This window comes from Schistocerca serialis, chromosome 5 (assembly GCF_023864345.2).
Source record: "Schistocerca serialis cubense isolate TAMUIC-IGC-003099 chromosome 5, iqSchSeri2.2, whole genome shotgun sequence".
NCBI lineage: Eukaryota > Metazoa > Arthropoda > Insecta > Orthoptera > Acrididae > Schistocerca > Schistocerca serialis.
Genome location: NC_064642.1, coordinates 650,722,574 through 650,750,410, shown reverse-complemented (window position 1 = coordinate 650,750,410; position 27,837 = coordinate 650,722,574). Strand labels below are relative to the sequence as shown.

Genomic DNA, 27,837 nt, shown 5'->3' with positions numbered 1-27,837 from the left:
GTGCGAAGTGCGTTACCATTGCGCAGATAATTTCTTTACTTCACGGATAGCATTCATTAAGCACTGGGACCATTATTTTCAAAATTATCAAGTTTTGTTTTATTACCAAAGTCAATTTCAAATCAATAGTGTTGTATCTGATTCCGTTTTTGTTATGTAAATTCATGCGGATTTGCTTTGGTTTAAAGTTATTGACGGTTTATTCTTGCAGCAAAATTAAATTTACATTCTCACAGTCAGAAAAGTTCAGTACAGGGCAAAGCGCATAAGCGACGAGATAAAATACACGTTCACGTATCATTCCCATTCTAACAGTTGTGTTTCAGACTACTCTCAAGTTAGCCGGCCGCGGTGGTCTCGTGGTTCTAGGCGCGCAGTCCGGAACCGCGGGACAGCTACGGTCGCAGGTTCGAATCCTGCTTCGGGCATGGGTGTGTGTGATGTCCTTAGGTTAGTTAGGTTTAAGTAGTTCTAAGTTCTAGGGGACTGATAACCACAGCAGTTGAGTCCCATAGTGCTCAGAGCCATTTGAACTTTGAACTCTCAAGTTACGTAATTTCAGTCACATTTCAAACGTACATGTTTCAACAGGAACGATCATTCCAGCTCTAAAATGCATATCTTAAAAGCTATGAGCACTTCTTCACTTTCTATACAGTTAAAAGTATCTCTTTTACTGTATTATCTTTGCCTTCCATATGCTCAGAGGCGGCAGTATGGACCAAAATAAGACACAAATGGTCAGTGAACATGGGCTCTAAAGTACGTATCTCAAGATCAGTGAGCACTTGTTTATCTTAGATATTGCGAAACACATCTCTTCTAGTGAACAAATGCGCATAGTTCTTAAGGTGTAAGTCTTGGAGCGCATGTTTACTAGACAATTTTGGCTTATTTTGGTCCATACTACCGCCTCTCAAAATATGGAAAGTGGACAGCTCTCAAAAGAAGAGATTTGTTTCGCATTTTAAATCCAATGTTTACCAGACTTTTTGCTTCGTATGATCGTTCCTGTTAAATGTCTGAACACTGATCGTTTCTCCTCGCAGGCCTTATGGTTTTATGTACAAATATAAGGGTAGACATAAAGTATAGTTATCACCTTAAAAAAATAAAATAAAGTTACGTAATGAACTTATTATTTCAAGACTGCCAGAGGGTTTCAATTTTTTGCTTGTTCTGACACACAAAATCGGCGGGCCGTATTATGTGCGACACAGAGCCACATTCCAAGACATGTGCATTAGCTCTCTCCAAGGGGAAACACCAAAGAAACTCATAACAATTGATGAAACTGTGTTTTATATTCCTGTGCAATATTGATCCCGCCCTTGCGATCAACTCTCGGGTTTCTTTCATTTTTAATCATAACTTTATTCTAAGTACACTACTGGCCATTAAAATTGTTACACGATGAAGAAATACAGATGATAAGCGGGTATTCATTGAACAAATATATTATACTAGAACTGGCATGTGATTACATTTTCACGCAATTTGGGTGCATAGATCCTGAGAAATCAGTCCCCAGAACAACCACCTCTGGTCGTAATAACGGCCTTGATACGCCTGGACATTGAGTCAAACAGAGCTCAGATGGCGTGTACAGGTACAGCTGCCCATGCAGTTTCAACACGATACCACAGTTCATCAAGAGTAGTGACTGGCGTATTGTGACGAGCCAGTTGCTCGGTCACCATTGACCAGACGTTTTCAGTTGTTGAGAGATCTGGAGAATGTGCTGGCCAGGGCAGCAGTCGAACATTTTCTGTATCCAGAAAAGCCTGTACAGGACCTGCAACATGCGATCGTGCATTATCCTGCTGAAATGTAGGGTTTCGCAGGGATCGAATGAAGGGTAGATCCACGGATCGTAACACATCTGAAATGTAACGTCGACTGTTCGAAGTGCCGTCAATGCGAACAAGAGGTGACCGAGACGTGTAACCAATGGCACCCTGTACCATCACGCTGGGTGATACGCCAGTATGTCGATGACGAATACACGCTTCCAACGTGCATTCATCGCGATGTCGCCAAACACGGATGCGACCATCATGATGCTGTAAACAGAACCTGGATTCATCCGAAAAAATGACGTTTTGCCATTCGTGCACCCAGGTTCATCGTTGAGTACACCATCGCAGGCGCTCCTGTTTGTGATGCAGCGTCAAGGGTAACCGCAGCCATGGTCTCCGAGCAGATGGTCCATGCTGCTGCAAACGTCGTCGAACTGTTCGTGCAGAGGGCTGTTGTCTTGCAAACGTCCCCATCTGTTGACTCAGCTATCGAGACGTGGCTGCCCGAACCGTTACAGCCATGCGGATAAGATACCTGTCATCTCGACTGCTAGTGATACGAGGCCGTTGGGATCCAACACGGCGTTCCGTATTATCCTCCTGAACCCACAGATTCCATATTCTGCTAACAGTCATTGAAGCTCGACCAACGCGAGCAGCAATGTCGCGATACGATAAACCGCAATCGTGATAGGCTATAGACCGACCTTTATCGAAGTCGGAAACGTGATGGTACGCTTTTCTCCTCCTTACACGAGGCATCACAACAACGTTTCACCAGGCAACGCCGGTCAACTGCTGTTTGTGTATGAGAAATTGGTTGGAAACTTTCCTCATGTCAACACGTTGTAGGTGTCGCCACCGGCGCCAACCTTGTGTGAATGCTCTGAAAAGCTAATCATTTGCGTATCGCAGCATCTTCTTCCTGTCGGTTAAATTTCGCGTCTGTAGAACGTCATCTTCGTGGTGTAGCAATTTTAATGGCCAGTAGTGCATATGTAGTTGTTCATGCAGACATCCCTCTGAAAGAAAATTCTGAGAATAAAGAGATTATCGCAACAATATTCCTTACATACTGCAAGAACAGTACCCAGATATCTAATCTGATACGATCATGAGAAAACCGAGTCAATCCAAAATGGTGACAACCGTTAGAATCCGCTGAAAATTTGAAAGGCTCCTTTTTCTCAAAAGAGGCGCCTTGATACAGGTAAGGTCCTGTTTTGCATTGGTTGGCATTTAAATAGTATGGCAAAAAATCTGTGGAACAAAGGCATTATCTGCTTTCTCTCTACCCAGAAGGTAGATCTTTGCCGCTGCCTTTCTCAGCGATTGACAAAAGACCTCTTTCTTTCTTTCTTTTTTTTTCGGAAGACACTAGCGGTTTTTCGCTTTCAGGTCTAGGCACTTCACGCCTAGAGTCTGTAAGTAGGCTGTTTATGTTTTCTCTATGTAAGTAGGCTGTTTATGTTTTCTTATTGGCAACGTTACGTAGCGCTCAATATGAAAATCACTGGCTGTGCTGTGGGCAGTCTGTGTCTGCTTTGCATTGTTGTAATACGCGCCATTGTAGTGTTGGGCAGCGGCAGCTGGATGTGAACAGCGCGTAGCGTTGCGCAGTTGGAGGTGAGCCGCCAGCAGTGGTGGATGTGGGGAGAGAGATGGCGGAGTTTTGAAATTTGTCATGAACTGCTATATTTATATATGATGATATCAAGGTAAATACATTGTTTGTTCTCTATTAATATCTTTCATTTGCTAACTATCCCTATCAGTAGTTAGTGCCTTCCATAGTTTGAATCTTTTATTTAGCTGGCAGTAGTGGCGCTCGCTGTATTGCAGTAGCTTGAGCAGCGAAGATTTTTGTGAGGTAAGTGATTTGTGAAAGGTATAGTTTAATGTTAGTCAGGGCCATTCTTTTGTAGGGAATTTTGAAAGTCAGATTGCGTTGCGCTAACAAAATATTGTGTGTCAGTTTAAGCACAGTCTTGTAGAATTGTTGAAAGGGGACGTTTCATAAGTCTTGTTTCAGTTTTGCTATTTATTACTTTGAACAGAAACTGTTATTGTTGCCTGCGATACGATACCACCGTTTCAACGGTGCGCGAACAGCTGTTTCAGGCAGGAGTGTTGTAAGAGTCTGTTGTATGTTGCAAGCCACCTTCAAGGTCGCCTCAAGACATTGCAGTAACTCCCATTCATCCTATCAACCGATTCTTCATGAGTGCAAAAGGTCTGTTTGATCTCTCTCTGGTCTGTGTGGCTTATAAAGAGAGATTTCCCCGAGCAACATCTGCAGAATTGGAGCTACATTCAGCTTTTACAGTAACGGCACGTTGTGACAACTACATGTTTGGTAACACATTAATGGCAACTGTTTCTTTTTAAGTTTGTATTGTTCTTCTGTTTGACTCCAATGAATTCTTGGTTGAGCCCGTGCTTTTGTGAATGATGTTCTCAGTACTGTGAGAGTTGTTTAGTCTAATGTATGAGTATATTAACGGTAACCTTTTCCACTGCATGTTGTAATCTCTGTCCACCTCCTTAGTTTCTCAGTTAAAGAGTTTAGAATCCTTAACGAGTTCTCACAAGTTCGTTTTCCTTATGTAGTAAAATTGAGACGGGACTTATAATCAATTTTCCTGCTGATAGGACCAAAGTGGAGACATCTCTCTCCTCTTATGGCTACTCTAATTTCAAGTACCATAGCACTCCCCTGGACTACGAAAAAAAAATTTCAATGAATGTTTCTTGTGAAACATCATGCAGGAAGCAAATAAATTCAAAATTTTAAATGGTACACACTGATTCCTGGAAAAGAGTTTCACAGAAAAACGTAGAAAAAAAATCAGTGAAAAGATTCAAAGACAGTGGATGAAAAAGAAAGGAAGCTCATCAGGTAATTAAGCAGTATGCTAGTAATTCCCTCTTTTATTACTACATAGAAGACTTACTGGGAGTAAATGCTTTTCAGTTTATTTAAGCCATATTCAGTGGTCAGTTTTATTTTCTGCTCTTACATTATTATTAGAAACAGATTTTCAATTTGTAGCACACTGCACAGCCCTGACGTATAATATTTTCACGTTTACATTTATTTTCTGTTGAACGTCACCCCATATACTAGCGCGCGATCAAAACAAGGTACTCGAAGTGAATGTGCATAGACAATACCATGAAACCGAGAAACTTCTCTACGTCTGTAAATCGAACACGTGTGCGTAGAAGACCCAGTGAAAATAACGCAGGAGCCGAAAAAATGACCATCGAAATTTCCTTAAATAAAATCGAAACGCTATTGGTCGACAAACGACCTTAATTAGCCACAAAAATCGAAATAGCCCCCATGTTACTTCCAAAACTAGGACTGCAGAAGGGAAACCTTAAAAACGAAAGTGTCATGGCGACGTAAATAAAGATACTGCCTTTTCTTTTTTCTTTTTTTCCTTTTTTTGAGTCATCAGTCTTCTGACCGGACTGACCCGCCACGAATTTCTCTCTGTGTCAAGCTCTTCAGCTCTGAGTATCACTTGGAACCTATGTCTTCAAATATCTGCTGGATGTATTCGAATCTTTACGTCTACAGCTTTTGCCCTCACAGCTCCCTCTAGTACCATGGAAATCATTCCCTGATGTCTTATGCTACAGTCGCAGGTTCGAATCCTGGATGTGTGTGATGTCCTTAGGTTAGCTAGGTTTAAGTAGTTCTAGGGGACTGATGACCACAGCTGTTAAGTCCCATAGTGCTCAGAGCCATTTTGAACCTGATGTCTTAACACACATCCTATCATTCCGTCCCTTCTCCTTGGCAATGTTTTCCACGTATTCCTTTCTTCTCTGCTCTGCGCAGAACCTCCTCTTTCATTACCTTATCAGTCCACCTAATTTTCAACATTTGTCTGTAGCTCCACATTTCAAATGCTTCGATTCTCTTCTGTCCCTGATTTCCCACAGTCCATGCTTCACTACCATACAATGCTGTGCTCCAAACGTATATTTTCAGAAATTTCTTCCTCAGGTTAAGGCTTATGTTTGATACTAGTAGACTTCTCTTGGCCAGGAATGCCCTTTTTTGCCAGCGCTAGTATGCTTTTAATGTTCTCCTTCTTCTGTCCGTCATTGATAATTCTGCTGCCTAGGTAGCAGAATTCCGTAACTTCATCTACTTCAGTGACCATCAACGTGATGTTAAGTTTCTCGCTGTTCTCATTTCTGCTATTTATTACTTTTGTCTTTCTTCCATTTACTCTCAGTCCATATTCTGTACTCACTAGACTGTCCATTCCATTCAGCAGATCACGTAATTCTTCTTCACATTCACTCAGTATAGCAATGTCATCAGCGAATCGTATCACTGATACCTCTTCCCCATGAATTTTAATTCCATTCCTGAACCTCTCTTTTATTTCCATCATTGCTTCTTCGATGCACATATTGAACAGTAGGAGTGAAAGACTACATCCTTGTCTTACACCCTTTTTAATCCGAGCATTTCTTTCTTAGTCGTCCACTCTTACTATTCACTCTTGGTTCTTGTATATATTATATATTACCCGTCTCTCCTTATAGCGCACCACTATTTTTTCTCAGAATATCGATCATCTTGCAGCATTTTACATTGTCGAACGCCTTTTCCAGGTCGACAAGTCCTATGAACTTTTCTTAATTTTTCTTTAGTCTTGCTTCCATTATCTTATCAACCGCAACGTCATAATTGCCTCTCTGGTACCTTTCTTAAAGCCAAATTGATCGTCATCTAACACATCCTTAATTTCCATTTCCATTCTTCTGCATATTATACTTGTCAGCAATTTGGATTCATGAGCTGTTAAGCTGATTGTGCGATAATTTTCGCACTCGTCGACTCTCGCAGTCTTCGGTATATTGCTAGATTCATACATTCTACACACCAACGTGAATATTCGTTGTGTTGCCACTTCCCCTAACGATTTTAGAGATTCTGATGGAGTGTTATCGATCCCTTCTGCCTTATTTGATCTTAAGTCCTCCAAAGTTCTCTTACATTCTGATTCTAATACTGGATCCCCCATCTCTTCTAAATCGACTCCTCTTTCTTCATCTATCACATCAGATACATTTTCCCTCTCATAGAGCCCTTCAATGTTTTCTTTCCACCTTCCCGCTCTCTCCTCTGCATTTAACAACGTAATTGAGGTGGCACACTTAATGTTACCTCTCGCTTCTTTCATGCAGCCGTTTCGTCTTAGCTTCCCTGCACTTTCTGCTTATTTCATTCTTTCGCCACTTGTATTTCTGTATTTCTGAATTTCCCTGAACATTTTTATACTTCCTTCTTTTATCGATCAGCTGATGTATTTCTTGTGTTACCCATGATTTCTTTGCAGTTACCTTCTTTGTACCTATGTTTTTCTTGCCAGCTTCTTTATTGCGTTAAAAAGTAATGTAATCGCCATTATTGTCAACTATTCCTGGAGCGAATTTAAATGTCATTTGATGAGTAAAGGTTGTCCTAGTAGCAAACGAGAAAATTGCGTTCAACTGCGGAAACGGATGAATCGCTTCCATCCATATCAGTTGAATATGGACTTCGGGGCAAAGTGTAAAATTGGTTTGGTACAGTAGGAAGTCCAGCAACAGGTTACTCACGTGCGGGAGAAAATGTATTATGTTTAAGGTACGGACAAGGCACGCACAACGTACGACAAAGCCGAGGCGGTCCAAACTACCTCAGCTTTGCCAGTCTCTTCAGTTTCACTTAATATCTTCTATTTTCTGCACATACTTCCGCTCTGGTACAATCGCGATACATTTACATCTGTCATGCACCGGCGTATCTTTCGTTGCTACTTCACGATACAATCAAGAGGTCACGATCTTCTTCAGTAAGACATCGCAATGGAATGTGTTCAGAACTTGCTACAGACTGTCTTTTCTAGTGGTTTACCGTGAAATCCAGCATAACAGGGAGAAAGAGATTATCTTCTACGAAGAACGTATTAATGTTGAGTGGGCTTCTAATCCAAGATTATGTCGTTCTCTCAAGCGAAGTTACTCCGTATAACTATACCAACAACACTGTATAGCAAGTCGTAGAAGTGTGGAAGAAAGCATTCGTATTCGCTTGTACGGAACCAGTCAGAGCTTTATTCTTTGGGAGTTTAAATTCTGTATCCGTGAAATCCAGACAGTACGATCTACACATATGGTGTCAGTGTGGCGTCAATGTGGCATCAACAGTCTTTAACATATTAACAGTCTCAAAACTGATATGCAGTTGTTGCACCATGTAGTAACGCGCTTATCTCGTGATAGTATCTACAGTGTGTGAACTGATGAGGAATTACAAATCTATGTATCATACCAGAATGAAATATTTCTTTCTTTAATACTTACTAAGCTATGATGAACTGCTCGGAACTGTAAATGGACCAGAAAGCAAAATATCGTGTTTGATAACTGGTATGACGTGCAATAATAATCAGTTTGAGCAGTTGGTATCGTAAGAACGTTTCAGTGACTCCATTCTATAAGCTCTTTCAACACAGAATTTCTGTATGAAAGTGAAGAACTTATGACTCGAAAGCAACAGCTGTTGAATAGAAAGTACATTCATCTTTCTGTATTAGAGACTTAAAAGAACAAATACTGTTGTTACTTACCAGCATTGTGTAGAAAATGCATACTGCGCTGACAAGTGGAGTGATAAGGTGGACATTAACTCCGGAAACTGAAAACGGAGGAGAAGGAGGGTTTAGGTGTCAGTATTTAGTCAGTCGAAGTACTCATATTCATATGATATTAAAAATAATGTATGGAAAGCAGGTTTTTTTCTCTACTTCATTGTCTCCAAAGCATGTCTTTTATTCATTTCCAATTATTTCTGCGCTAGTTATGTAGACATCATGAAGATGAATGGAGGTATAATGGACCTATGAGTAATTACAAGCCATAATCATATTAATTACCGAGAACTAAGTGACTTATTTTGTAAAACTAATTTAAAGACATTGCTGTGGATTTACGTTTAAATTGTTCAGAACCTACCGCGCGGCAGTGGAAGTACAGTAGAATTAATGTACGACATTTCATGGGACAATTAGATGACTACATCTAAAGAGGAGAAAAACTGAAATATGTAAGGAACAAAACAAGTCTGAAATGTCTGAAATTTTAATTTCTCCACTCGCGCCATTTTGTGAAATGTTACGTAATGTATGTTGTCCTTCAGATGCAAGCTGATTGCATTGTCGGTATACATACAGAAACTTTGACTTGAAAACTAAAGCTGAACGTTTTCTGCTCGTGGCAATCATTTTCATACCAGCGCTTGACGTATAATTTACGTTATCCTCTGATAAACTATACTGAAGTCACGCTGAAACATCAATTTCTGCTCACGTACTGAACGTCGTGACTGGAGAAATGATACTTTGATTTCCTTTTGTAGAGTTTGCTACATACCGAATATCCATTGGATGTTCGCTTGTTGTTTACTTACAACTGCAAGGTAACTGTTTACTTACAACTGCAAGGTAACTGATTATCGTTGGAATACATACTCACTAGCAACAACATCAGTCTGAGGGTAAGGAAACGTATCATGAAAGGTTTCGTTTGGAATGTGAAACTTGTACAATTGGAATAGAAGAGAGAAGACGGCTAGACGCCCTGGAGATGTGATGCTATAGAAGGATGATGCAGATCAGCTGGAGAGACAAAGCAACAAATGAAGAGGTGCTTTGAAGAGTACAGGAAACCGGACCTCTGTAGAGGTACATCCAAACAAGAAGAGACAAACCTGTAGGGCACATCCTACGACACAGTAACATCATTGGAACAGTAGTAGAAGGGGCTATTGAGGGAAGGAATCGGCGGGGGCGACCAAGGATATCGAACATACAACAGATCATGAATGACGTTGGATGTAACACATACGCGGAAATGAAGAGGAAGACAGACAGAAGAGAGGAATGGCGCTCTGCTGCAAACCAACCCCAGCGTTGAACACTAAAAGAAAGAAAAGAAGATACCTTGAATATCACACTTTCATTGTTGCCGTTGTTCACTGCCTGATTCATATTTTAATGATTGTAAATGAAATCAAATAAAGTTGCTTGTTTAGCTGTATTCACACCCAAAGATCATATAATGGTTACATGAACTATTAGAATAATTATTACTTTCTTTCTGGTAGCATTACGTAAAGAACAGTTTTGTGAATTAAAAACACTTTTCAAGGTCTGGATGTAAATGTTGTTTATTTGTATGACTCGACTAAAAAGAAATTATGGTCCGTAGTAATCTTTCCAGCTATATTAGTCGTGCAATTTACCTGAATAATGCTTATTTCCCACTCGATTATTTGAATGTATTTATACCATAATTTTGAAATAACTAGCTAAATCAATTACGCTACATTTTAGTTCATTTAAATTCACCAGATTAATCCTGCTGCGCACGCTGGGCGAATTGCGAGGCTCGTATTTCATGTGTGGAGCCGCTTTGTGGTCACCTGGTAATCTAACGCTTCGTTAGTGGTGGTAATTGTGGTGTCACCGCCAGACACCACACTTGCTAGGTGGTAGCTTAAATCGGCCGCGGTCCATTTAGTACATGTCGGACCCGCGTGTCGCCACTGTGTGATCGCAGACCGAGCGCCACCACAAGGCAGGTCTCGAGATACGGACGAGCACTCGCCCCAGTTGTACGACGACTTTGCGAGCGACTACACTGACGAAGCCTTTCTCTCATTTGCCGAGAGACAGTTAGAATAGCCTTCAGCTAAGTCCATGGCTACGACCTAGCAAGGCGCCATTAGCCTTACATAGTTTGATAGTTATTGTCTGAAATGTCTCATCAAGAATGCTGTATTCACATGAAGGAATAAAAGATAAGTATTCGAGGAGCTGCATACTTTTCTTATGAGAATTCACTACTTATCCTGTTCCAGAATTCACGCCCGTCTGCGTTAGATAGCGTGCATTTCGGCCTCCTCTATCTACAAGGTGTTGGCACATTTGCCAACACATCAGTAATCATTTTCAGAGGATAGTCAGCACTAGTGTTATTAACTAAGTTACGCCGCTGTCACGGCTAGAAATTTTATACATACTGTGGTAAACTTAACGTTTACGCTTGTCACACAAAGCACAACAAGCGTCTGACATAACGGCAGAACTACGTTCCTTTATTTTAGGTTTTGTCTTCTAGAAGGATCTTAACTTGGCAAGTTGCAGTAGACACTACGTATTTTGCACTGCCCAAGAATGTCGTGTTAATTGAATGAATCCCAAGATGTCTGGCACTAGTGGTATGGTCACATTTGACATAATTCTTAACGCAAACCTTGCACCTTGTAGAATATTAAGTCATTGTCATGTATGCTTTCCTCAAGAACTTTGAATGCCGTATCATACCGCTCCGCGTAAGGGTGTTATTTGTCATTAGATCTTACTCAATAGTCCTAGAAATAGTTAAGAAACAAATCATTGCCACATTATGTCACATCTGTTGTTCCTGTGCACGTGACATGATTACATACAATCTTTTTGCCCTCAGATGCCAACAGTCCTTTCCCGTTTAACATGTAGTTTTCGCAAAGCATAATAAAATACCATTAATTACCGAGTTACTTGTCGAGTGATACGAAATTTAGTTACATGTAAAATTCGTCTCATGACGCAAGAAAAACGTAAAGACATATCTGCTTAAAAAAAAAAAAATTGGCATGAAATGTACAAAATGTGACATGTTAGCAGGACGTGGCGGTCTGGAGAGAGCGTTTGACAATTCAGAATGTGGAAGATTCAGAGAAAAACAAGAATCATCATGTGCAAGATACAAGAGAGAACAATAAAAATGAAGACCAGAAACTAAATCATGGATTAGAAATGATGTAAGAGCAGACAGTAGTCGCTCGTCCCTACTGAGCAACCCACACATCGAGGAAGCGATGAACAAACTAAAACGAAAAGAAAGTTTCAGCAACGGGATTAAAATTCAGGGTGAAAAGATGCCAATTATGATTCGCTGATGACACTACAATCAGTGAAACTCAAGGAGAATCATAGGATCTGTTGAATGGAATAAACAGTGTAATGAGTACAGAATATGGATGGAGAGTAAAGCGAAGAAATATGTAACTACAGAAGTGTACCAGAAATGAAATTAGCGATAAACTTAACATCGAGGTTGCTGACCACTAGGTAGACGAACGTAAGAAATTCTGCTGCCTTGGAAGCAATGTACATGACGGACGCAGTAAGTAGGACATAAAAAGCGAATTACCAAAGACCAAGAGAAGATGGCTGATTTAAACCATTAGTCTTAATCTGTGTTACAAAAGGAATGTAAGTTTGGAGCACGGCATGCTACGGTAGTGAATCATGGACGGGGGAAAATCGGAAAAGGGGAGAATCGAAGCGTGTTAAATGTGGAGCTAAAGAATGACACTGAAAATATTAAATGGACTGATAAGGTTAGGAACGAGAATATCCTCTGCAGAATCGGCGAACAAAGGAAAATACAGGAAAGACTGACAAGAAGGAGGACAGGCTGATAGGGCACGTGTTAAGAAATCAGGGAATAAATTACGTGCTATTAGACAGAGCTGTAGAAATTGAAACCAGAAAAGGAAGACACAGATTGGAATACATCAAACAAATAATTGTAGAATGTGGTCAAAAAAAGAAGTGAGTGGCCATAATCGCTTAACTTTCACACCTTGGCTTAGGGCGATGGCTGGCATGTAGACGTACAGCGGCATATGGAGCACCAGGCCGATTGTGAAGAGCGCTGACGCCACGACGCGGATGGTCCGGCTGAAGCGGCGTTCCAAGTACTGAAACACAAACAGGCTGTAAGCGGCCGGAAACTGTCGGTGGTTATAACAAGTATAACATAGCCATTCCTCTAGAAATTAAGGATGCCTTAAGCCTCATTAATGAAATGGACATGATATTGCTAACGCAAAAAGAGAACAACGCGTTTACACTATTTTCTATGTTCTTGGTTTTCCCTTGTCATTAGGATTGCCACTTCATTTCGTTATTTCAGTAACAATGACTCTAGTCACATTGACACCACCACTACTACAATGACTACATTTAACTCTGGTACGCAACAGTGAAAGCAGCGCCACTATCACATTTCTACAGCAGTATGCCGAGTCCACAAAGGCAACAAATAATTTTCTTTTCTGACGGCGACCACTGAGTCTCCTCTTTTCTGGTGATGACCTCCACTTTCTGTTCTCTTTCTGAGCCAATCGACAGCGAAGATATTGGCTCAACTATCTAGTGTACACACACACACACACACACACACACACACACAGATCAGCCAGCCGGCTTGTCCATCTTTGGCACGGATAACAACGACAACACGTCATGGCATGGGAGAAATGAGCCCTTGCTAGGTCACTGGAAGGAGCTGGCATTACATCTACACACATGAGTCACCTAAATCCTCTAAATTCCGGGGAGGAGGTGGGGGGAGGGGGAGCGCTGAGCTATAACTCCATGTTGAGCCACATCCCAGATGTGTTGGGTCGGGTTCAGATCTAGCGAGTTGGGGGGCCAGCACGTCAATTGGAACTCGCCAATGTGTTCCTCGAACAACTCCATCACACCCCTGGCCTTATGTAATGGCACATTATCGTGCTGAAAAATGCCACTGCCGTCGGGAAATGTGATCGTCATAAAGGGGTGTACGTAGTCTGCAATCAGTGCACGATACACCTTGACGAGCTCCACTGGACCGATGGATTCCACACATGAATGTTCCCCAGAGCACAACGGAGCCGCCCCCAGCCTGTCTCCGTCCCGTAGTACAGGTCTCAAGGAACTGTTTTCCTGGAAGACGACGAATTTACACCTTCACATTTGCATGATGAAAAAGATATCGGTATTATCAGACTACGCAACGCCCAGCCACTGCGCCAATGCCCAGTCACGATGGTCAGGTGCCCTTTTTAGTCGTAGTCGCCGATGCTGACGCTCTCTTTATTCCTTGAACTATGAAGGCCCATCGTTAGGAGTGGTTGGTGCACTGTGTGTTCAGACACCCTTGTTCTTTGCCCACCTTTTATGTCTGATGTTAGTTCCGCCACACTTCGTCACATGGTCTATTTTACCAGTCTTCGACGTCGTACATCTGTAATGCTTGTGGCCGCCCAACCCCCGCCGTGTGTTCGTGGTTTCACCTTAGTTTCGCTACGTGTTAAAGATAGTCACGACGGCACTCTTCGAACACTCAAGGTGTCGTGCGGTTTCCAAAATGCTCGTGCTCAGCCTGCAGGCCGTGGCAGTCTGCTGTCGATGAAGCTCGGATAGACATCGTGCCTTCCCCGTTCTACACACGGACAGCACGCTCACTGACACTGTATGCACCGTGCGTGTGTCTGACTAGCAGTCATTCCTCCCCAGGTGATGCTGCTGCAGCCTGTACGGGTTTATATCAACAGTAGGTTGGTGGTCATAATGTTCTGGTTTATCAGTATATTACATAGCATGTAAGTTATCTGGTAGGCAGAGCTGCTGGTCCAAAGAACACAGAAACTGGACAGTCGTTAACTGGAGTGTGGTCTGAAGAGCAGCAGTTTTGCCATGAGGCAAGCCGCCGAGAACACCAACGGCTGAATGAGGCGTTAGACCCGCAGTGTGTGCAAGGTGTTCTTCAGCCTGGAGGTGGTACCTATCCATTTTCTCAAACTTAAATTTTACTATAAAAGATAGTTGGAAAAAGCATATTAATTATCATGTGTGTCTAAATGTGGTTATTGCTTTACTTCTGCGCTTTTCAAGTAACCGTTCGCGTTTCAAGTTGTCATTATAGAACTGACAATGATTTTAATTAAAATATATTGAAGGTCCATAACTTTGGACACTACGTCAAGCAACACTATCTCGGGGTCCAGATGGACCACAAGTTGCTCTTCCACTATCATGCAGAGTATGTCACCAACAAGGGGCAAAGGCTAACCAGGGCTTTGTACCCGCTCTTTCACAGTAGGTAACTTAACCTGCATACCAAGCTCCGCATTTACCGAACAGTTATCCTGCCTGCCCTCACGTATGGATCTGCTGCATGGGCCGCGATTACTGTCACGAGCAAGGTGCTGAAACAGGTTTTTATGTTACAATACAGCATCGCCGGTCTATTGCGGTCTAGCTGTGTTGGTGAGGCAGTAAATTTCCGCAGGGCATTGGCTGCGTTGCTGCAATTCACTTAACCTGCATACTAAGCTCCGCATTTACCGAACAGTTATCCTGCCTGCCCTCACGTATGGATCTGCTGCATGGGCCGCGATTAGTGTCACGAGCAAGACGCTGAGACAGGTTTTCACCGGTCTATTGCGGTCTAACTGTGTTGGTGAGGCGGTAAATTTCCACAGGGCAATGGCTCCGTCACTGCAATTCACTTTGGAGGTGTGGCGGTGGGACTTGTACTCCCGTACCGCCCTCTGACGGTGATGGTGCTGCATGAGACGGGCAGGGAAGTTCTGTTTTGCCTAACATGGGCGGGTGGGGGTGTGATGGTGGGGCCTGTGGTCTCATGGGGGTGCTGTGACACACACTCTGGGGTTTTTATTTAAAGGACTTGTAGTCCGGGGTGATATGTTACAATACAGCATCACCGGTCTATTCCGGTCTAACTGTGTTGGTGAGGCAGTAAATTTCCACAGGGCAGTGACTGCGTCACTGCAATTCACTTTGGAGGTGTGGCGGTGGGACTTATAGTCCCGTACCACCCTCTGACGGTGATAGTTCTACATGAGTCAGGCAGGAAAATATTGCCTAACATGGGCAGGTGAAGGTGTGGCGTTTGCCATACGGTTATTTGCAGGGGGAGCCGCACCAGATATTTAAAGCATACTCGTGCTCAACTGACTGCGAGAAAGCAGCATTACCGCTGACGCTCTATTTATTCCTTGAACTAAGAGGGTTTTGGTTCGATGTTAACTATTGTAAAAAGATGTAGTCTAGCTTCTGATCTGTATTAGTATGGACGAATGTGTTACGGCTTAAGAGAGAAGACATTGTTGCGAGACCTCCATCTTTAACTGAAAGGCATTTACTGATTTTGTGCAAGAATAATAAGCTAATCTGACTCTCTGATAAAGCTGCTTGAAAATTCTCTTTACCGAAATCTTTTACTGGTATTAAGCTTCGGAAATGATATTGATATTTTCACAAAAACACTCGGACAGTCACTGTGCCTTACAATGGACATGAAGTTTGATGGTAATTAAATTTATTGGCAGATCTGTACGCCCGGAACGCCTGTCTACTCCGCGACCTGTTGCTATGTGGAATATTGATGTGACTGTCCAAAACCAAATTTCGTTTACCGTACTTGCTACGTGAAATGCTAGACGATATCTCACCAATTTTCATAAAAATGCTTCTCAGTATACAGCACGGGATGTGCAATGCGAGCGTGTAAAAAGTCGTGAAAGTAAATGAAAATTGGGAACCAATCTTAACGACTGGTAAAATATAATTATGGTTCATTAAGCCATGTCAACAGTATTGTGGTATCGATAGCTACGATGCCACAACGTAGGTGCGCTCTGTTAGATTGGCACTACGACAAACACCAACGACAGCGCACTCTAGCCGGAGCGGGAGAGGTCTACGACCTCCGCTCCAGATTGTGTCCATTTGATCAAGAGCAGACGGCTGGGACACTTCGCTTGCTATTGAGACTATGTACTACTTACGACGACTCTAAGGCTTCGCACCTCATTGCAAAGTTATGTACTCAGTTAATATTGTGATGTAGTAAAACCATTTCTAAGAGCAGTACCGAGAGATTTTCACCCTTTCCTGCTCATACTCACTTCCTACATTCGGCCTACCCTTCAGTTTACAGGAGCAGACCCATGCGCCGCCTTCCTGGCAGGATACAAAAAATATACCTTTTCATTAAGATCTCACACATTGACAAATTTTCAAAGTATTTCAAAATAGCTCTCCATTGTACAATTGCCTACTTTGACTCCTATTTCAAGTATCAGATAGGTCCATGTGCTTCACTATAAAATTTCTGCAGCAAACTTCAAGCATTGCAAAAACAGACACAATGTCTGCTAGGATAGCCGAAATCAGTGATTTTACAATGTTCCGTCTTGATTGCAAAATGTTTATTCATATGAGCGGTTTCGGTTCATCTAGAACCCTCTTCAGATCTGATATTTCTGTTTCAGGAGTAACCCGTCCAAATTCAGCAACTTTCACATGCTGCGTCACATGCATTTGCAATCAAGACGGATTATAAGTAACATTGTAAACTTCAAGCATACACAATATTCTAAAAACAAGAAACTACACATTTACAAATACAAAAAGACTGAATTATCTTAAAATTGGCTTTTGTTATTCTTCCGTTCATATCATCCCATTTCCTTAATATTTTCCTCGAAACATGTTATTACAAAGTCCTTTTTAAATAATGCTTCCCCCACTACACGGTAGGCCAGCTTCCATCCTTTTCAAACCAAGTACAATGCCAGACTCACCAACAGACGCTGCTACTCCTTTCAAAATGAGCTAACCTCTCTGGTCTCTCGATAAAGGACGTAACATAACACAAGCTGAGTACAATTATCAAATTCGCAACTTCTTTCGCAGTTACTGCCAAAACTACCTGAAAATCGTCATAGCAATCTGTTAGTGGTCAGTGATGGGAAGTATGGACAAATCACAGGTGCGCCCTGAGAGGGCAGGTGCCAAACTGCTAAGATAGCTTACTGGTAGTCTGAGGTCGTTTCCCGAAGAGGTAATACGTAAGTCCGTGTGTAAAATCTGATTTCATATCAAGATGGAACAGTTTGTTGAAAAATTACCTCTGACGACGTACTTGCGTTATCATGTGTTAATCTAGGCAGTCTACGACTAGTTTTCGAGGTGGCAATACTGGAACGAGTGTGTGAAATGCAACTCCGCGTAAAGACGGAATCAATTGTTAAACCTCTGCACACAACGTGGTATAGAAAACCACCCGCCCGTCCCCTCTGCCTTGTATTGTATTGTATTGAACTAGGGACCTAGAAACGACGGACAGGCTTCGTTCCCGCAACAGGCTACAGCAGCCCACTCACCACACCCGTCGGCCCACACCGAACCCAGGGTTATTGTGTGGTTCGTCCCCCAGACGAGTGTAACCCCAAATGTTTGCATGTTAGAGTAAGGGTGATACATATATATATATATATATATATATATATATATATATATATATGTGTGTGTGTGTGTGTGTGTGTGTGTGTGTGTGTGTGTGTGTGTGTGTGTGTGTGTAGGTGCAGACAGTGTTCGCGTAGCAATCGCCGACATAATGTAACTGAGGCGGAAAGAGGGCAACCAGCCCGCATTCGCAAAGGCGGAAAGAAAACCGCCTTAAAAACTACCCGCAAACTGACCGCACACCGGACCTCGACACTAATCCGCCGGGCGGATTCGTGCCGGGAACCGGCACCCTTTCCCGCCCGGAAAGCAATGCGTTAGACCGCACGCCTAACCGGGCGGGCTCCTCTTTGCATGACTGCGTTTGCGCGATGTAGGTCTTATCCCCAGCTAGTGCATCTTTCTGGTCCGTCATGCTCAAGATTTTGTAGGGGTCACCTGTTCCGTAGTACGCACTTCCCGGGTGGAATTCCACCCAACCTTGTTGTTAATGCCCCTCCAAACCACCTTGTGGGGAGAAAGTTAAAATACTCTCGAAAAAAGTATTTGTGTGATCTCAGGTTGATTATAAGATCATGTGAAGTATTATTGTGTTTTTTGCGGTGCTCGGGAACTAATGATTAACCACCGGGATCTTGTCACGCACAGTATCGATAGACTGGCAGTCAGAATCTTTTCCTTGATTTTTTTTTTTTTGGCTTCTATAAATGGAGATAAAATCCAGTGGCATCCCAATATCTCGTATTTCAATTCCAATAACACTGAATTATTTCCCACTTGCCAGCTCGTTATGCAGTGTTTATTCCATACACTTTCATTCCATATACTTGTGATCCTACGACCAGTGGAGAAGAAGCAGCTAGATCTTTACAAGGCTAGAGGTAATCAAGATGCCTCCAGTTATGAGGGCGGACAGTATCTACTGAAATCCACCGCGTTTGTTAATTCTGGCACATCTTTTTCAAAAAAATGGTTCAAGTGGCTCTGAGCACTGTGGGACTTAACTTCTGAGGTAATGAGTCCTCTAGAACTTAGAACTACTTAAACCTAACTAACCTAAGAACATCACAAACATCCATGCCCGAAGCAGGATTCGAACCTGTGACCATAGCGGTCGCGCGGTTCCAGACTGTAGCGCCTAGAACCGCTCGGCCACCGCGGCCGGCACACATCTTTTTCATGGAAATGTTATATTCAGGAACCCACTGTGTAGTATCTGAAGGTAACAATTGGCATCTGACGTATCCTCATTAATCCTTTACGCTTGGTATCTATTTTGTGGGGAAAATTAGTTTGATACAGCGGTTAATTTTAATAGGACGCTTCAGGCACAGTCTTATTGTGTACTGAGATAGATTCTGACGCGCGTGACGCCATCTGATGTCCTGAACACTGTTGGGCCACTGCATGAAGATCCACTTGCGATCCTTCGGCGTAAAAAGCCAAGGTCGCTGTTGGAAGGAATGTGCACCGGCAGGCATTGACCTCTGCAGCGTTCCTCAATGACGTTTCCGGCTATTGGTCTCTGTCTTCCATTTACCTTTCAAGACACCTATTTCAAACACTCGAAATATATCGGTATTGTTTTGCGATACCCTTTACTAACAGTATATTATATCTTATATTACTGCTCGAGATTAGTGAACAGCTTTCTGTCACACTGTTAATTTCTTATTTTAATTGTACAAGTAATTTTTAAGGACCTATGCACACTGACATCAAATATACTGTAGGAAGAGAAAACAAACACCAAAAAAAATTTTAATGTAGAGTGACGAAATTTCAGGAATATATTTGTCAAGGAAACATGGTTAAGTAAGTAACAATGCGAAATCACAGGTTAATGTAAGCGCGACAGTATATTATATCTTATATTACTGCTCGAGATTAGTGAACAGCTTTCTGTCACACTGTTAATTTCTTATTTTAATTGTACAAGTAATTTTTAAGGACCTATGCACACTGACATCAAATATACTGTAGGAAGAGAAAACAAACACCAAAAAAAATTTTAATGTAGGGTGACGAAATTTCAGGAATATATTTGTCAAGGAAACATGGTTAAGTAAGTAACAATGCGAAATCACAGGTTAATGTAAGCGCGATTTAAGCCATTGAAAATGTGAAATGCCGGTGCATTAATAACGGGCGTAGCCTCCCCTCCCCCCTCTCCTCCCCAAAGAATTTTGAGTGCAAGCACATAAACATGGTCGCATTGTGTTGTTTAGGTGCCGGATGTCAGTTTGTGGGACTGATGTCCATTCCTGTTGCACTTGGTCGGTCAGTACAGGGACGTTTAACACTGTTTGTGGATAATGTTGGAGTTGTCCGATTATGTCCAACATGTAATCGATTGGAGACAGATTTGGTGATCTAGGAGGCCGAGGAAACATGTCGACACTCTGTTGAACATGTCGGTTGACAACAAATGCATGTATGCGAGCGTTATCCTGTTGGAAGCAACCCCTGGAATGCTATTCATGAATGGCAGTACCACAGTTCGAATCACGAGATTGAAGTACAAATTTGTAGTCGGGGTGCATGGGATAACCATGAGGGTGCTCCTGCTATCATACGTAATTGCAGACTAGACCATAGCTCCAAGTGTAGGTCCAGTGTGTCTAGTGGTTGCAGGCCCTCAGCTGACCTCCTCCTAAGCAACACACGGCCTTCACTGGCACCGATGCAGAACCAGCTTTCATCACGAAAATACAACAATCGTCCACGTCACCCCCCGCTGAGGTCTCGCTTGACACCACTGAGGTTGCAAATGGCGGCGGTTTGGAATCAGTGGAATGCATCCTACAGAGCCAAATGCCGAACACGATGGTCTTCCCTCTCGGTTGCGCCACATGGCCCACTAGAGCACGGTATTCTTACGACCATAAATTTTTGTGACCACCGCTGCCAACAATCATATACAGTGGCTACATTCCTGGCAAGCCTTTCGCGGCAATATCGCAGAAGCAACGTCCAGCTCGTAGCCCAATTATTCCGCCTCTTTCTAACTCACGGAGGTGGTGATAATGAGGTCTTTATTGGGTGTATTTAAAGCGAACCTGATTTGCATCCTCTAGTGGTGATATTAGCACCAATGTCACGCAAACCGCACGAATAAACTTTCGTTTTTATAGCACAACCCCTTCTTGGTGCTGCGATTTTTTTTATTCCGTCCGTGTGTTTTTGGGACTTACCTCATACGTCGATGTAAGCTGCAGCTCGAAGAAGACGGGGAGGAAGATGTAGTTGGTGATGATGGAGAAGAGAATGATAGTCACACAGACCCAGGCGTAGACACTGCCGTACAAGTAGATCTCAGAAGGAACGCCCATCAGCGTGGTACCAGAGACGTGACTGTCGACAGAAGTGTCAGTGTGAGAAACAGAAGGCGAAGCCAACTGTAATGGGAGTCAAAGGACATTGCCTACCCAGTTCATGTTATTTTTAGAGAAGAGTAACTGTAGTTCGAGTACCGATTTATAACCCAAGAAAACTTCTCCTTCCATTAATTCAGCTACGTTTGCAGATGCGAGTGCATTACAGATGAGCATAATTATCATGGGCCTACGATGGATGACAGATTTCGCCAAAATCAGTCTTACCTAATAAAGCCGTGTTACAGCACCAGTTTTTCAAGAACTGTACCAAGCTGTTAAATGCAACAGCCCTATTACAACAGTCGAATCTGAATAGTCTTTCATTTAATCTAACGGGTGACCATCGGGTGTGCATACAGTTATTGCTGAATTTAGCAACACCGATCTGGACTAAACTAAATTGAGCTCCGTCCGCACAGACCTCGGAATGGTGAACGGCACCGACCGACCACCACGTCATCATCACCGTTAGGCGTCGCTGGATGCGGATGTGAAGGGTCCTGTGGTCAGCATACTACTCTCCCGGCTGTGTGCCCAGCGAGGGCTGCGATCAGACTGACCTTTGCTAACAACTATCAGGTGTGAAGATTGTATTGGTCCAAGGTTCGGCTGGCTCCATCCTGTTCAAAGTAACTGTAGGTGTTTTCCTTCTCCGTAATAGGGAAGAGAGTGTGGCAGATATGATACGCGAGTTATGATGGAAGTCATTAAAGCAAAGACGTTTTTCGTCGCGGTGAGATCTATTTACGAAATTTCAGTCACCAACTTTCTCTTCCGAATGCGAAAATATTTTGTTGAGCCCAGCCTACATAGGTAGGAATGATCATCAAAATAAAATAAGAGAAATCAGAGCTCGAACAGAAAGGTTTAGGTGTTCGTTTTTCCCGCGCGCTGTTCGGGAGTGGAATGGTAGGGAGACAGTATGATTGTGGTTCGATGAACCCTCTGCCAAGCACTTAAATGTGAATTCCAGAGTAATCATGTAGCTATAGATGTAGATGTTAATGCTTCCACAAACAGTTCCAAATGTGGACAACATAACGCGCCTGAGTCAGCGTCTGATGAAAGAAGACCAAGCGCAGACGCTACACACCAAACCCCAACCTTTCCTGATCACACCAATCTGGAATCGAACTAGCGGAGATAGACGGCTCGCAACGAATAACTGAGAAACACATCATTAATCTAAGGAGGGAAGTATGAGTCCATTATTTGCACGCTGTACAATTTGTGCTCGAATTACTATATGCTAAGGCACACGCGTTCATCACTCCTCCCACGTTGTTCACCCGTGTAAAAACTATTCAGGAACAAAGGAAATCTCTAGCCAAACATGGGCGTTTTCTACACACACTTGCCATGAAGGTCTCAGTTTCCCTTAGTTGATGAAAAAATAAGAACGTCTCGAAGCTCTCTTAGAGTGCATTCTTATTTCGTAATGGCTGCATTAATCATTCACTGATATTCAAAGTATTTGAGGTTCACTAGACAGTACTCAAAATCTTAAATTTATCAAGAAATTCCTCTCCAGGAGTTAGTGCCCACCAATTGCCTTCATTACTGGGTGAGCTTTGCATAGTACAGTTTCGGTGACGTGTCTGAATGTCTGCGGAAGAATGGTAGCCCAATCGTACTCAGCGATGTTGGACGCAGTAGTCTGGAGCAAAGTCGACGTTATAACTCATCCCAAAATTGTTCCTATAGCATCAGGTTGGCGCTATGGGCAGACCAATCTAGTTCAGGAATGTTGTTGTCCACAAGCCACTGCCTAACAAATGGTGCTTTTGGCAGGGTGCATTGTCATGCTGATACAATCACCATCTCCGAACTGTTACACTACTTACATAGTGCAAAATGACGTACAAAGTGTTCCTATGGTTCCACCTTTAGAGTCTTCCTAAGTGTAATAAGGGACCGCGTCCAAACCACAGTACATTCCCCCATGCCATAACACCACTTCCTCCATACTTCACTGTTTCCACTATACATTATGGCAGGTACTGTTATTCAGCCATTCGCCAAACCAAAACACTTCCATCGAATTGCCAGAATGTGTAGCGTGAATCATCACTTCTAAGCACTCGCTTTCAGGCATCCGCCATCTGGTGACGTCACATTTATCCCACCTCGGCGTCGCTTAGCTTTGACTACAGAAATTAGAGGTTTCTTAGGGGCTGGTCGACCATTCCACCCAATTTGTTTAACTCCCTATACAAAACTTTTTGCCAGCTAGGCTGTTCGTAATACTTGAACTCATCTGGAACTCACGGGGAATTCCTTCTACTAATTTCAAGCGACTGTTTATAACAATCGTCCTTAACTCTCGACAATTACCGCCAGCTCGTTGTTCAGCCGTGTTTTTTCTCCCCCGCGTTTCCAGTTAACAATTATATCATCATCAGTCTTAGTACGGTCGAAAAATTCCTGATTGACTTACTATTCCGGTCGCACTTAATGACTACCCCAAGTTCTAAGTCAGTGACCTCTCCTGACCAACGTGTGCAATTTGGGTAACGAACACGATGTTCATGATGTGTAATGACTGTCGAAGTTACCGATTCACATACAAACTATTTATTTATACACAGTATACGGACAGATATGATTTAAACACTTGGCGTCTAAGAACACACTGACCATGGTCCAAAGATACTGTTCTTGCAGCGATATTCTTGGGGACGGAAGGCCATAGAGCGGTTGTCCCCACAAACGCATTCTGCTGTTATCGCTTCTCTGCTGTTAGTACAATACTCCACGCTACCTTTTATACTGGCGGGTCCTCTCTCATGACATCTGGTGGGCAATTCCACATTACGTAGGGTGTCCGGATACTTTTGATCAGACAGGCATTTATGTATGGAAATACTTCATAATAGAACACTGCAGGCAAAGCATTTATGTGACAGACGAAGAAGGCAATACTAAAACTGACTAGTTAGCTGAGGACCACGTGGTGTTTGGAGACACATACGTCAAAAAAATCAGTGTCATGAATTAAATACGGGAATGATTCCAATAATTAACATAAGAGGAGATACGTAATGATAAAAGTGATCTAGTTCCTGCATTCTCTCTGATCGCGCATGTCAAATATACAAACGATTTGTATTAAGACAGAAATGAATACAAAAATATCACAAAAATCTGACTTTTGACTGTTACTGAATCGTTATCACACAGGGGGAACTGTCAACTTTCCCGGGCGCTAGCCCGTAATAAGTACTTGAATCATGTTAACATCCCATCCTCTAAAATGAAGCGATTACTGTTCATATTGCCTTCAATACTTCAGGTCGCGTTAGGAATTCAGTAGAGCCATAATATCTGGTGTCTATCAGCTATGCTGCTAAGTACTGCAGACTGCTACATGGCTGACACATTGGCATATTTGCAGAAATGCCTGCAAAACAGTTTAATGCGAGGCTAGTCGATGTTACGTATATTTCTATATAAGTTCAGATGTATCATTTTCGAGAGAAATTGTATAGAATATATAGGGAATTATCGCACAGTGAAGTAATTTACGAACGTTTGTCTGGAATATCAAAAATGCTGTTGGGCTTGAGACTGTGTCACCATAAACATTAAAAAAGACTCTAATCAGAAAAGCTTGGTTTTACAGTTTACAGTGGTACCGACTCGTACTCAAATGAATTTTATTGACAATGGAACACTATATACAGGGTGGGGCAAATAAAAGTGGCCCGGACGAATGGGTACGATAGGATGCGAATGTATGCATACGACCACACCCCGTGACGCGCACGACACGTGTACGCCCGTCACGTGATCCAAACCCGGTCAGAGTGTAGTGCCGGCTGCGTCAGTGTGAGTGGAGCAGTGTAAAGGGGACGATGGTATTCGTAGTGGAGCAGTGAGTGTTCCGTTGTGGAAAGTTACGTGACAACAAATTCGTGGAAACGCTATGTTTCCTAAGAAGTTTATTGGTGTCAAAGTTCAAGCAAAGAGTGCCATGCAGTGCTTAGTCAGAAATTGGCGTCAGGCAGACCTGTTTTGAACAAGTCAAAAAAATAGGTGCAGTCCACCAGAAAATGCTTCAGATTCCTGCCAAATCAACCTGACGCCTGTAGGAAGAGACCAGCGTATCACGTAGATCATGCGGACGAACAATCCCCCTGGGGCCAGCCGGGGTGGCCGAGCGGTTCTAGGCGCTACAGTCTGGAACCACGCGACCGCTACGGTTGCAGGTTAGAATCCTGCCTCGGTCATGGATGTGTGTGATGTCCTTAGGTTGGTTAGGTTTAAGTGGTTCTAAGTTATAGGGGACTGATTGCTGATTGTAAGTAGGCTGTTTATGTTTTCTTATTGGCAACGTTACGTAGCGCTCTGTACGAAAATCACTGGCTGTGCTGTGTGCAGTCTGTGGCTAGTTTGCATTGTGGTCTGCCATTGTAGTGTTGGGCAGCGGCAGCTGGATGTTAACAGCTCGTAGCGTTGCGCAGTTGGAGGTGAGCCGCCAGCAGTGGTGGATGTGGGGGGAGAGATGGCGGAGTTTTGAAATTTGTAAGACTGAATGTCATGAACTGCTATATATATTATGACTTTTGATGACTATGTAAATACATTGTTTGTTCTCTATAAAAATCTTTCATTTGCTGACTATGCCTGTCAGTAGTTAGTGCCTTCCGTAGTTTGAATCTTTTATTTAGCTGGCAGTAGTGGCGCTCGCTGTATTGCAGTAGTTCGAGTAACGAAGATTTTTGTGAGGTAAGTGATTTGTGAAAGGTATAGTTTAATGTTAGTCAGGGGCATTCTTTGTAGCGATTACTGAAAGTCAGATTGCGTTGCGCTAAAAAATATTGTGTGTCAGTTTAAGCCTAGTCATGTGTATAATTGTTCTGACCTCAGAAGTTAAGTCCCATAGAGCTCACAGCCATTTGAACCATTTGAACTACACGTGGACCTGCACCTGCATCTCTATGACGTCTGTTGTTCATGTGTTAAAACGAGCAGATGCTCCTCAGCGCTTCAGTTTTCTGAGTGGCTGTTCACTGAGATAACAAACAATGAATGGTTTGGACTTCCACTTAACACCATAGCTTCATCAGACCGTTGGGTTCAAATGGTTAAAATGGCTCTGAGCACTATGGGACTTAACTTCTGAGGTCATCAGTCCCCTAGAACTTAGAAATACTTGAACCTAACCAACCTAAGGACATCACACACATCCATGCCCGAGGCAGGATTCGAACCTGCGATCGTAGCGGTCGCGTGGTTTCAGATTGTAGCGCCTAGAACCGCTGGGCCACACCGGCTGGCAGAATGTTGGAGTTTGGAGTGCATCGCCTGCAACCCGCATTATTGGTCCCCTCTTCTTTCATCAGACGCTGACTCAGGCGCGTTACATTGTCCACGTTTTGAAACTGTTTTTGGCAGCATTAACGGAGAAGAAAAAGATCTACAGTTATTTCGAACAGGATGGTGCAACTGGCCATACAGCCGGCCGAACCTTGGAGCACATTTACACAATCTTCACACCTGACAGAGTTGTTAGCAAAGGTCAGTGTGCGATTACCTTTCTTGTGGCGAGCCGTCAAGTCTAAGGTGTATTGAAATAAACCTCACGTTAGTTCTGTATTTCCTTACCTCTGCTGTGTTTCTTTGTACCATGGAACTCTGTTCTCCGGGCCACTTTTATTTGCTCTGCCCTACACGTTAAGTCAGTAATGTATTGCATGGCGCAAAACCCAGTGGAGAAGACTCACCTCGAGATCTGGGAGATGGCGACGGGGAGCACCCTCATCGTCTTGCCGCCGTGCAGGTAGTCCACCTTGGCGGTATTCCTGGCGCGGCCGCAGATGCCGAAGTAGAGGCCGATGGCCACCGAGAGCGTCAGCATGAGCGCGAACGCCGCATGGTCCACCCAGCCGAACAGCACCTGCCTCGACGCCACATTGGCTGCCTCTGCTGTTAGATTGGCCGCCATGTCTCTCCCAACAGTCGCGACAGATGTACGTTCGCCTGAAGGCTGCTATCACCGACGGCCCCTGTGCTTTCAAGTCGCCATTGTTAGCCACGCGTCAGCGCACGACGCCTCTTTGTTGTTCGGACGAGGGGTAGGACAAAAAATGTCGTTAGGGGAAACGCAGACACAAAGAAACTGGAGGATAATCATAAAGGAACAACTCGAACAATAAGTTAACGTATAAATCCGAGCCGTGTGCGGCTCGCGGTGGTGCCGTCGGTAGATTGGCATCGTGTAATAGGGATAGTGGCGGCTCGTTTTCTCAAAAATGTTGAAATGTGTGAAATCTTATGGGACTTAACTGCTAAGGTCATCAGTCCCTAAGCTTACACACTACTTAACGTAAATTATCCTACGGACAAAAACACACACCCATGCCCGAGGGAGGACTCGAACCTCCGCCGGTACCAGCCGCACAGTCCATGATAGCTCGTTTTCTTCTTCTGTTTACTGGCGCCACAACATTTGCTTCCATTGTCTGTCCGTGAGTGGCGGCAGCAGCGTTCATC

The 27,837-nt window shown here is 43.2% G+C and overlaps 1 protein-coding gene across 1 annotated transcript in view; it reads right to left on the bottom strand.

Moving 5' to 3' along the window:
* Positions 1–27,202, bottom strand: part of LOC126482157 (sodium-coupled monocarboxylate transporter 1-like) — a 101,951-nt gene extending 74,749 nt beyond the window's left edge. The window contains exons 1-4 of the mRNA XM_050106133.1: positions 27,069–27,202; positions 21,160–21,319; positions 12,504–12,621; positions 8,441–8,508 (exon numbers count right to left, since the gene is read on the bottom strand). Of these exons, the coding sequence (XP_049962090.1) occupies positions 8,441–8,508; positions 12,504–12,621; positions 21,160–21,319; positions 27,069–27,202 (480 nt within the window). The remainder of the gene's footprint in view (positions 1–8,440; positions 8,509–12,503; positions 12,622–21,159; positions 21,320–27,068) is intronic.
* Between the last annotated feature and the right edge of the window lie 635 nt (positions 27,203–27,837).